Raw genomic sequence first — 12,642 nt, forward strand, 5'->3', positions numbered from 1 at the left:
CAGGACCGAGGTAGCAGAGTATGTCGAGCCATTATGTGGAATCACAAGACGAAACGGGAACCCCCAGCGGTACCTGATGCGGGCCGACTGTAGGACAGTGGTTATCTCCTTTAGGTTCCTTCTACGCTCCAAGGTCGCAGGTGCGATGTCTGGGAAAATTTGGATAACTTTGTCATCGAGAGTGATCCTCTGTTTGTTACGAGCCGCTCTCAAAATCTCCTCCTTGACCAGAAAGTCTTTCATGCAGAGAATGATGTCTCTGGGAGGTTTGTCCTCCGGGGGTTTGGGGCGCAGAGCTCTGTGTATCCGATCACATTTGAACATAGTGGCTTCATGTTCAGGGAGCAAAGATTTAAACAACCTGATAACTAACGGAATAAGCTCAGATTCGGACTCCGGGATGCCACGGATACGCAGATTATTACGTCTATTTCTGTTGTCGAGGTCTTCTATTTGAGACTGTAGAAGTTGGACCGTGGAGGAAAGGGCTTCGTGTTCCCGGCTGAGGTCATTATGAGCTATTGCCAACTCGTCATGTTTAGTCTCTAGCCTTTCAGTCCTTGCTCCAAGGGCCGAGATCTCCTGTGAGAGAGCATGAGAAGTTTTCTGAAGTTCTGACTGAAACTTGGATGCCAGTCTATTGTACATGGAGTCCAGACTGTCCTCCAGGTCAGCTTTTGAGAGGGCATTGGCAGTTCTTGTATCCGACAGAGGAGCAGAAGAGGAAGGGCCCAATATGCGAGGCTGAGAGGCCGGGTCCGGAGAGAGGCGCCCATCAACCGATCCCTCACGCTCCATGCTGGAATGTTCTTGAGAGCGGAGAAGGTATTGTGTGAGAGTCTTTTGGGCGGTGCTCCGTGCCTTCTTTTTTTTAGACGGCATACACTAAGGCTCAGCGGGTTAAAAGATGAGGTACGGAGGAAAGGAAAAATCGTGGATGAAGAGAAACGTGGTGCAGGAATACCTCTGAGATAGACTGAAGTCCCGAGCGGAGCTAATCTGGGGTCTTAGAGAAGCATTTGAAAACTAGGTGCGTGCGCTGCTACTGTGTAGGGTTGCGGTGCAGCGAAGCAGCAGGAATTAGCACAATGTCATTAGGCAGTCCGTGGGAAAGCTGAGGGCTGCTGTGCACCTGAATTACAAAACTGCCTGGCAGCAGCCGGCTCCAAAGCGGCCGGCAGGCGGGGGGACCCCCCAGAATGGGCAACCAACGGGGGGGATCGGGTGCCAGGAGACAGTCCACATCCAGAGGGGGAGGGAGGGGGGGGGATGTGCAGCACTCACCGCTAGTCCAGGGGTCACAGGAGCAATACTTGTAGCAAGGAATCCTGCGAACTGTATATGGTACAGGTGAAGAAGTGAGGCAAAACGAAGGCAGGGAAGCCACAATAGGCCCAGGTAACTCCAATACCGCTCCGTCCAAGGGATAATACTTGCTGCGGGGGCTGGGGAGGCCCCTCTTGGCCTCAAGGGTGCTCCACTGCGCCTGGGAGAGCAGAATACCAAAGGGGTGTAGCACTATGAGCGGTTTTCGGCGTCAGAAGTAAGGGCAGAGGGTTGCGGCCTGCTCCGGGTGTACCAAGATGGCCGCCGTCTGTAGTAACGGAACGCTAGGCCTCAGACCACTATGTGCCAGTAAAGTGCCTCGGTCGTGCACCGGATCCGGGCCGGGATGCACCGCCAGGTGGATGCCCAGGGATGGGAGCCCCTCCGGGGCCGAGGGACGACCAGAGGCTCCGGGAGCCAGGTAGGCCGCAAGATGGCGGCGGAGTGCCCCACGAGTGTGCGGCAGGCCCGGGGCGGCCCGGAGCTCGCAGAAGGCCCGGGGAAGCGCCAAACGATCTCCAGATGACTGCGGGGGATGTTAGCAGGGCCTGCAGCCCAAAGAAAAGCCGATCCGCGGTGGTTGGAGTCCGGATTGCGGTGGATGTAAGTAGGCCTCAACGGAGCTCTGGCTGAACGCGTCCATCCTCACCGGCTTCCGGCCACGCCCCCGTGTTGGGTTATTTTGAAGGGACAGCAAATTTACACTGTTATACAAGCTGTGCAATCACTACTTTACATTGTAGAAAAGTTTCATTTATTCAGTGTTGTCACATGAAAAGATATAATAAAATATTTACAAAAATGTGAGGGGCGTACTCACGTTTGTGAGATACTGTGTATATATATATATATATATATATATATATATATATATTATATATAATACATTTTTTGTTGTGTATGCGTGTGTATGCATATGAACTGGCAGGATTACTTGGTCACAGTAAATGCAAAAGAGTTTTTTTTTTTTTTTATTATTATATTTGAGATAAATGGCAACATATGTATTTTATGTTTGCTAACAATGTGTTTTCTTAGCATATTTGTAAAGCAGTAAATGTGTCATTCATTCATCAAACATTCACTACAGGTAAAGCTCCCTGGTGCATGTGTTTTTAAATTATAGTGATTGATTTAGTTGCAGGGAAAGTTTAATAAATTTTAATAAATAAAACACATTTACTACTTTATAAATATGCCCATACATTTCTTTAACGTTTTAATCTAGCTAATTTTTTATATATATTTTTATTTTTTTACATTCTGAAGGGTAAGGTTCTGAGTGGGTAAATATTAGAACCCCTGTCACGTTTCTCCTATCCATACCTCATTCAGGTTTTTCTACGGCTTGTTTACATTTGCGATTCCAGGTGATAAACCCTACGGTTGAGCCCTGTTTTTACCAACTCTCAACTGCTTCCCCTTTTGCTGTAGAGGCAGTGGCCAGGGTTGTACACATACCATGGCCACAGCAAGAATTATACCCCCTGTTGTGCTTGGTGGGCAGTAGAGCCCACCGAGTGCAGTAGGGCAGTAGAGCCCACCGAGTGCGACCTATTCAGGTGAATGGGCCCACACTGCAATTGCACACAACACGTCTTGTTGTTCAGTATTTAAGGGGATAAAGCAGGCAGTGAGGAGGCGACACAATGCCTCCCCACTGCCTGACTAATGCTCTCTGAGGAATAATCTGAGCATGAATCGCTCTTCAGGGAGAAAAGTAGGCCTTACTGTCTAGGTGACAGCAGTTTCACCTGGCAGGAAATGAGGAAAATTAGGGAAAAATAGCAACACAGAAGAAAAATATTTTTATTTTGTCTAGTAGTGTAGAGAAAGGCTAGTGACATTTTCAGCTTGTAATTGAGATCTCTGTGTATTTTTAAGTTTGTTACTGTAATAGTAATTCAAGGGAAATTTCTCTAATGGATGGGCCAGATCGCAGTAATTTCCCCGCAAGGGTTCTAATTCTTCTGGACGCTAATCAAAACAAAAGAAAAAATAAATGGCTGAACATACACTTTAATTTCTGCATGACCAGGGGTGTTTAAGAACTCTGTGACAGATTGATTTGGTTTGAAGTGCAGACTTGGGGTGTACAGTAAATTGTTGACCTGGTCATCAAAATATTAAACTAGTGACCTATAATAGTGTTACTAATGCAAATGTGATACTGATGCACAGTATATTTTAAAATGTGTTTAATGTTTTAAAATAATTTATGTCTTTACTGTTGTATTTTTTTTTTTGCAGCTACCGCTGTAACCAGTGAGCAGAATCCAGTCATTATAATTGCAGTGGTTGCTGTGGCAGGCACTATTATCCTCGTCTTCATGGTTTTTGGCTTCATCATAGGGAGACGGTAATTTTTTTCATTTGTTTATTTTATTTTAAAGACCTGAAATAATAGAGAAGAACACACAAACTAAATTAAGAATATGATTTACAGCACTCTGTAAGTAACAGGGAGCCCGAATGCTGTTAAAACTTTAGACATTGCCACTGTGAAGATTCAGTGCCAGCTGATAGGATAATTCCTCTGTGTATAGAATGGAAACAACATCCAAGGATAAACTATATTCCGTTGGACATAGGATTAGAAATATAGCTATATGATGACTAAATCTTTTAGTATACATAATACAGCTTCTTATCAAATGTTCATCTTAAAACTCTTACTTTTAAATGTAATCATTCGCATGCAGGCCAAATATGACAAAGGTAGTTTTAGTTAAAAACTCAGCTGATTGGCCTTATCGCCTTGTGTACGGCCTCTTTTAAGATATCTATATACCTTTCACTACTGCCTCGTGATAGTTATGAGTTAGGAGAATTCTTATATATCTGCTTATTGTCCAGAATATCTATCTATTGTGTTTTTGTTGGAAGAAAAACCTGCTGACCAAATTTACAAATCTTAACAACATATCAGTGACTTGAGGTACTGTAGGTAACTGTAACTTCAAATGCATGTTCAATAGGCTTCAGTTCACAGATGTATAGTATATGTACTTAGTAAAATAAAGAAAAAAATCAGGCTGGAAACTGTTCATTATGAAAACTCCAGCTGCAATCTAATATTTACATTACTATGCTACTTGTATGACTTACAGTTCAGAGCTGCTGTTTTGTCTCGATAGAAGCACACATTTATGATTCTGATATATATATATATATATATATATATACAGTGCCTTGCGAAAGTATTCGGCCCCTTTGAACTTTTCAACCTTTTGCCACATTTCAGGCTTCAAACATAAAGATATAAAATTTTTATTTTTTGTGAAGAATCACCAACAAGTGGGACACAATTGTGAAGTGGAACGAAATCTATTGGATATTTTAAACTTTTTTAGCAAATAAAAAACTGAAAAGTGGTGCGTGCTAAATTATTCGGCCCCTTTACTTTCAGTGCAGCAAACTCACTCCAGAAGTTCAGCGAGGATCTCTGAATGATCCAATGTTGTCCTAAATGACTGATGGTGATAAATAGAATCCACCTGTGTGTAATCAAGTCTCTATAAATGCACCTGCTCTGTGATAGTCTCAGGGTTCTGTTGAAAGCGCAGAGAGCATCATGAAGACCAAGGAACACACCAGGCAGGTCCGTAATACTGTTGTGGAGAAGTTTAAAGCCGGATTTGGATACAAAAAGATTTTCCAAGCTTTAAACATCCCAAGGAGCACTGTGCAAGCGATCATTTTGAAATGGAAGGAGTATCAGACCACTGCAAATCTACCAAGACCTGGCCGTCCCTCTAAACTTTCAGCTCAGACAAGGAGAAGACTGATCAGAGATGCAGCCAAGAGGCCCATGATCACTCTGGATGAACTGCAGAGAACTACAGCTGAGGTGGGAGAGTCTGTCCATAGGACAACAATCAGTTGTACACTGTACAAATCTGGCCTTTATGGAAGAGTGGCAAGAAGAAAGCCATTTCTCAAAGATATCCATAAAAAGTCTCGTCTAAAGTTTGCCACAAGCCACCTGGGAGACACACCAAACATGTGGAAGAAGGTGCTCTGGTCAGATGAAACCAAAATCAAACTTTTTGCCCACAATGCAAAACAATATGTTTGGCGTAAAAGCAACACAGCTCATCACCCTCAACACACCATCCCCACTGTCAAACATGGTGGTGGCAGCATCATGGTCTGGGCCTGCTTTTCTTCAGCAGGGACAGGGAAGATGGTTAAAATTGAGGGGAAGATGGATGCAGCCAAATACAGGACCATTCTGGATGAAAACCTGTTGGAGTCTGCAAAAGACCTGAAACTGGGACAGAGATGTATCTTCCGACAAGACAATGATCCCAAACATACAGCAAAATCTACAAAGGAATGGTTCACAAATAAACGTATCCAGGTGTTAGAATGGCCAAGTCAAAGTCCAGACCTGAATCCAATCGAGAATCTGTGGAAAGAGCTGAAAACTGCTGTTCACAAATGCTCTCCATCCAACCTCACTGAGCTCGAGCTGTTTTGCAAGGAAGAATGGGCAAGAATTTCAGTCTCTCGATGTGCAAAACTGATAGAGACATACCCCAAGCGACTTGCAGCTGTAATCGCAGCAAAAGGTGGCTCTACAAAGTATTAACGCAAGGGGGCCGAATAATTTTGCACGCCCCACTTTTCATTTTTCTATTAGTTAAAAAAGTTTCAAAAATCCAATAGATTTCGTTCCACTTCACAATTGTGTCCCACTTGTTGGTGATTCTTCACAAAAAATAAAATTTTTATATCTTTATGTTTGAAGCCTGAAATGTGGCAAAAGGTTGAAAAGTTCAAGGGGGCCGAATACATTCGCAAGGCACTGTATATATATATATATATATATATATATATATATATATATATATATTTCTGTGCAAACATTTTAGTCGGGTGCTGCAAGGTTAAAGTGCTTTTAATTGTTTCTTTTCAATCAATTTACAAAATGCAAGATGAGTGAACAGAATAAAAATGGAAATCAAATGAATATTTGATGTGACTCCCCTTTGGCTTCAAACCAGCATCAACTCTTCTAGGTGCACTTGCACGTGTTTTTTGAAGGAACTCGACAGGTAGGTTGTTCCTGTAGAACTAACCACAGATCTTCTGTGGATGTAGGCTGCCTCAAATCCTTCTGTCTCTTCATGTAATCCCAGACAGACTCGATTATGTTGAAATCAGGGCCAAGCCATCACTTCCAGGACTCTTGAGGCATCCTACATCCACAGAAGATCTGTGATTAGTTTGTCAAGAAGTTTGCAACAATCTGTGTGCAAGCATAACTAGAAGAACTAATGCTGTTTTGAAGGAAAAGGGTGGTCACACCATGTATTAATTTGCTTTGGATTTCTCATTCTGAATTTTCACACCTGCCTACATGTTTTGCTCAGTACTGTATATACATACACTATATTATCAAAAATATTGTGACACAGGCCTTTACACACACATGAACTTTAATGGCATCCCAGTCTTAGTCCATAGGGTTCAGTATTCAGTTGGCCCACCCTTTTCAGCTATAACAGCTTCAACTCTTCTGGGAAGGCTGTCCACAAGGTTTAGCAGTGTGTCTATGAGAATGTTTGACCATTCTCCCAGAAGCGCATTTGTGTGTTCAGGTACTGTTGTGGACAAGAAAGCCTGGCTCGCAGTCTCCGCTCTAATTCATCCCAAAGGTGTTCTATTGGGTTGAGGTCAGGACTCTGTGCAGGCCAGTCAACTTCGTCTACCCCAGACTCGCTCATCCATGTCTTTATGGACCTTGCTTTGTGCACTGGTCCAAATCATTTGGTGGGGGGGGGGGGGGGTTATTGTATAGGGCTGTTTTTCAGGGGTTGGGCTTGGCTCCTTAGTTCCAGTGAAGGAGCCAAGCCCAAGGAGTCAGCATACCAAGATATTTTTGACCATTTCAAGCTCCCAAATTTGTGGTAACAGTTTGGGGATGGCCCCTTCCTGTTCAAACATGACTGCACACCAGTGCGTAAAGAAAAGTCCATAAAGACATGGATGAGCGAGTTTGGGTTGGAGGAACTTGACTGGCCTGCACAGATTCCTGACTGCAACCCGATAGAACACCTTTGGGATAAATTAGAGTGAAGACTGCAAGCCAGGCTTTCTTATTCACATCAGTGCGTGACCTCACAAATGCACTTCTGGAAGAATAGACACACTCTTAAACCTTGTGGACAGCCTTCTCAGAAGAGCTGAAGCTATTAAAGCGTGGGCCAACTCAATATTGAACCCTACGGACTGAGACTGGGATGCCACTAAAGTTCATCTGTGTGTAAAAGCAGCCGTCCTGATACTTTTGGTAATGTAGTCTATGTGTGTGTGTGTGTGTGTATCTATCTATCTATCTACAATGGTGTGAAAAAGTTTTTGCCCCCTTCCTCATTTCCTGTTCCTTTGCATGTTTGTCCCACTTAAGTGTTTCGGAACATCAAACCAATTTAAACAATAGTCAAGGACAACACAAGTAAACACAAAATGCAATTTGTAAATGAAGGTGTTTATTATTAAAGGTGAAAAAAAATCCAAACCATCATGGCCCTGTGTGAAAGAGTGATTGCCCCCTAAACCTAATAACTGGTTGGGCCACCCTTAGCAGCAACAACTGCAACCAAGCGTTTGCGATAACGTGCAATGAGGCTTTTACAGCGTACTGGAGGAATTTTGGCCCACTCATCTTTGCAGAATTGTCCTAATTCAGTTACATTAGAGGGTTTTCGAGCATGAACGGCCTTTTTAAGGTCATACCACAACATCTCAATAGGATTCAGGTCAGGACTTTGGCTAGGCCACTCCAAAGTCTTCATTTTGTTTTTCTTCAGCCATTCGGTGGTGGACTTGCTGGTGTGTTTAGGATCATTGTCCTGCTGCAGAACCCAAGTTCGTTTCAGCTTGAGTACACGAACAGATGGTCGGACATTCTCCTTCAGGATCTCTTGGTAGACAGCAGAATTCATAGTTCCTTTTATCACGGCAAGTCTTCCAGGTCCTGAAGCAGCAAAACAGCCCCACACCATCACACTACCACCACCATATTTTACTGTTGGTATAATGTTCTTTTTATGAAATGCAGTGTTCCTTCTACGCCAGATATACTTGGACACACACCTTCCAAAGAGTTCCACTTTTGTCTCATCGGTCCACAGAATGTTGTCCCAAAAGTCTTGGGGATCATCAAGATGTGTTGTGGAGAAATTGAGACGAGCTTTGATGTTCTTTTTGCTCAGCAGTGGTTTTCTCCTTGGAACTCTGCCATGCAGGCCCTTTTTGCCCAGTCTTTTCCTGATGGTGGAGGCATGAACGCTGACCTTAACTGAGGCAAGTGAGGCCTGCAGTTCCTTGGACGTTGTTGTGGGGTCTTTTGTGACCTCTTGGATGAGTCGTCGCTGCGCTCTTGGGGTAATTTTGGGCAGCCGGCCACTCCTGGGAAGGTTCACCACTGTTCCATGTCTTCGCCATTTGTGGATAATGGCTCTCACTGTGGTTCGCTGGATTCCCAAAGCTTTGGAAATGGCTTTATAACCCTTTCCAGACTGATAGATCTCAATTACTTTCTTTCTCAATTGTTCCTGAATTTCTTTGGGTCTCGGCATGATGTGTAGCTTTTAAGGATCTTCTGGTGGACCTTACTGTGTCAAGCAGCTCCTATTTAAGTGATGCCTTGATTGTGAACAGGTGTGGCAATAATCAGGCCTGGGTGTGGCTAGAGAAATTGAACTCAGGTGTGGACAACCACAGTTATAGTATGTTTTAACAAGAGGGGCAATCACTTTTTCACACAGGGCCATGATGGTTTGGATTTTTTTTCACCTTTAATAATAAACACCTTAATTTACAAATTACATTTTGTGTTTACTTGTGTTGTCCTTGACTATTGTTTAAATTGGTTTGATGTTCCGAAACACTTAAGTGTGACAAACATGCAAAGGAACAGGAAATGAGGAAGGGGGCAAACACTTTTTCACACCACTGTATCTATATATATTTATTTTTTTTATTTTTTTTTTTGGGTGTGTGAGTATGCAGTATATATAATGTTTCATTCAGCATATCTTCAGGTAATACATTAAAAACATTTTTATTTTTCTTCACCATGTCTAGGCATTGTGGTTATAGCAAAGCTGATCAAGAAGGAGATGAAGAACTTTACTTTCATTGTAAGTGTTTGCTTTCTTTATTTTCAAGAAACATCTTCTAGTTTACAAATGTTATTAATTTGTATTTAGTAATTAATCTTCTCCATGAGAAGAGTGACTTTAGTATGCCAAGGGGACTCAGTAAATCACAGCTAAACCTTACTCCACTTAGCACATATACTTGTCATCAAACAAGCAGTCATATTGTTCACTTCTGTGATTAGTACTTTCACACCATTTTAAGGACCTCTCATGAGATTCAGTAATTTGAAGGTCAGTGGTCAAGTTTCTGTGGTCTTGGCTTATAGCTGTTTTTTTCACAGTCTCTTGTCAATCATCTTAATGAGATGCAATCATTGCAACTTTGCTAAACATGCCACTCTTTATGCAATCAACACAATACATTTCTGATAAGCGCATGTAATATAATTTACCTACATATGTTGGTAAAAATAAGCAGGCCAAAATATACTACCCAGAGCAGAGGATTAGCAAAATCTACAATTTTTACAAGCCTGAATATGAGCAAAATGACATGCTCTTGGCCCAATTCTTTATTCTAGATTTAATGTGGATGGCTATTTGACTCACAATTGAGAAATATCCCAGGAAGATGAAGCAATTATAAATAAGAGCAGAGACAATATCTGCAAGCATCAATCTTCTAAGACAAAATGAGGACATGGAAATTAGATGAAGAAGAACACAATTCATTTATATTTATGACATAAATTAGAAAGTGCTGATACAGTAAGCTACTTTACCCATGTTCATGCCTTAATGATGGCAATCTTGGTTTAGATTTTTCCCCGTTTGTATTTCTCCCTATAAGATTTTATAAGCTTTGTGACATTTACAGCATGTGTATTGTACATTTATCTATAAATGTACAAAATCACGACTGTGAAAAATCTTGTGAACTTACTTTTACACAACTGAGCGTCTTTGCATTCCATAACATACCCTTTAAGCAAATCTGTCAGTATTTAATACCACTAGCAAGGGTACACGATCTAAGTTCTGTTTTATGCAATATGCTTAGATCATCTTTTAAAAAAAAAATGAATGCTGGAATTAATGACATACCCAAGTTTTCAATGATATGCATCCTATGTATTGTGTCAAATAGCCAAACCTTTGGATAGGGAGAAAGGGTTAGAAACTCTGTCAAGTTTTAATTTTAATTCAAATAGACCCTCCCGCACACACACACATCACACACACTTAACACTAATGCTGCGTACACACGAGCGGAAATTCGGCCAGCAAAAGACCTATGAGAGCTTTTTGTCGGAAAGTGTAATTGTGTGTATGCTCCATCTGACTTTTCCTGGCCGAATTTCGGCCAGCAAAAGATTGAGAGCATGTTCTCAATTTTTTGGTCGGAAAAATTTCTTATTCGAAAATGCGTTCGTGTGTATGCAATTCTGACATTCAAAACGCACACATGCTCAGATTCAACTATGAGATGGAAGCTATTGGCTACTGGCTATTGAACTTCCTTTTTCTAGTCCCACCGTATGTGTTGTACGTCACCGCGTTCTTGGCCGTCAGAATTTGGTGTGAACGTGTATATGCAAGACAGCTTAAGTGAAATCCCGACGGAATTCCGTCAGGAAAACCATCAGAGCTTTTTCCTACCAAAATTCCGATCATGTGTGCAGGGCATAAGGCAAGAAGTGAGGGAAAATCTTCAGTGGGGACACAGATAGCAATAAAAAGTCGATAAGAGCTGGAGTTTCAGCTTTTCCCTACTACTATAAAGAAATAGTTTTTATAGCTGCCTTTTTTTACTTGCAGTTTGTTTTATTGACAATGCTGTTACTAGGAGAGGTACGAAGAAAAATCTCGCTAATGAAGCTCAAAGTAGCAGTAAAACCCACGCAGAGGTTGTACTCCTTGCTTTATTCAAAATGGTGAAGAAAAGATTCATTTTAAAATGAGAGATGTGCAAAATGATTTCTTAATAAAGAACATGCTTATCACTTTAAAAAAGCATATTGCACACACCCCAGTCTATATTATTTACTTAACTTGCTTGCTTGTAATTGAATTACATTATAAAAATTGATTTACATAACATTTTATTTACTATTATATTATCCAAAATGCCTTCATATCATGTTAATTTGATAGGTTAGGATGCATTTTTGAATTGGAGCTTAGCTGTATTATTATCTTATGCATTCATGATTGCCAGTTTCACAGCTCTAAGCAAAGTATTCTTGGAAAGGACCAGATTTTATTTTTTGCTGAACCAGTTTGTCAGCACGCATTGAAGGGAAGGCTTGTGATTAATTTAATCTGACTGCATCAGCAGCAACAGAACACAGTGGTCACCAGCTATTTACAGTTGGTTTTGTGTTATTGTTCTTTTGTATAAAGCAAATTTTCAGGAGTATGAATGCCTTTTTATTGATTTTTTCCTTGTGGAAAAAAGCATTAAACTTGTTTTAGTGAGGTCCACACTGTACCTTAATTTTCTATGCACTTCCATCTTTCATTGAATCAAGCTCTTTTAAAAACAATAGCTCTGTTTACTAAAGCAATTGCAATTTACATTTTTATTTCCTCCTATGGTTTCCTACCAACAATGCTTTGAGATCCCAGCCAACACTATTTCATGTTGGTATGCCAGAGTAGCTCTCTCCTGTCAAAATGTTTTATGACAGCTTGAATAAAGAACCATCAGAGGCCCGTTTGAGATGCACGAGGTTACTTGGAATCCAGGCCGCTTATCATGGAAAACGAGAGTGTGGCTCGTTCTCCATCTGCCTGCCTGAAATGACATTGTAGGAGGTTAACCTATTGTTTCCTATGCCCTCCCACTCTCTCTCCCTCATTCATCTATTTCAGACTCACTAACAGATATGAGCAAGGTGTTGATAGCAAAAAAAAAATACAGACTAAATGATTGAATTATGCAAATGAGAGCTGAAAGATAAATTAATTGCTGGCATCCCATTCAAACTGTTGCTCAATATTGTCAAAAATATGATTTATTTAAATGAGAAGTCAGAGATGCTAGTGTCTCAAGAAATCGTTAATTTATGCAGCAATGCTTTCTTTTTATGCTATTGTTTTCATCCTGGAATTGTAAGAATACAATTAGATAGAGTAATAAAACTGGTGAAAAAAACATGACAAATATATATATAAATAAACAAAAACAATAAATGCAGCA

At 41.1% G+C, this 12,642-nt stretch overlaps 1 protein-coding gene across 9 annotated transcripts in view; it reads left to right on the top strand.

The window, feature by feature from the left end:
• The window catches only part of EPHA7 (EPH receptor A7), a 276,731-nt gene that overhangs the window by 224,500 nt on the left and 39,589 nt on the right, over positions 1 to 12,642 (top strand). For all 9 annotated transcript variants that reach the window (XM_077487229.1, XM_077487233.1, XM_077487234.1 and 6 more), the window contains exons 8-9: positions 3,577 to 3,685; positions 9,424 to 9,479. In XM_077487229.1, coding sequence (XP_077343355.1) covers positions 3,577 to 3,685; positions 9,424 to 9,479 — 165 coding nt within the window. The remainder of the gene's footprint in view (positions 1 to 3,576; positions 3,686 to 9,423; positions 9,480 to 12,642) is intronic.

The sequence above is a fragment of the Lithobates pipiens genome, unplaced genomic scaffold, assembly GCF_037356315.1.
Source record: "Lithobates pipiens isolate NorthernLeopardFrog02 unplaced genomic scaffold, aLitPip1_a1.2 Scaffold_18, whole genome shotgun sequence".
NCBI lineage: Eukaryota > Metazoa > Chordata > Amphibia > Anura > Ranidae > Lithobates > Lithobates pipiens.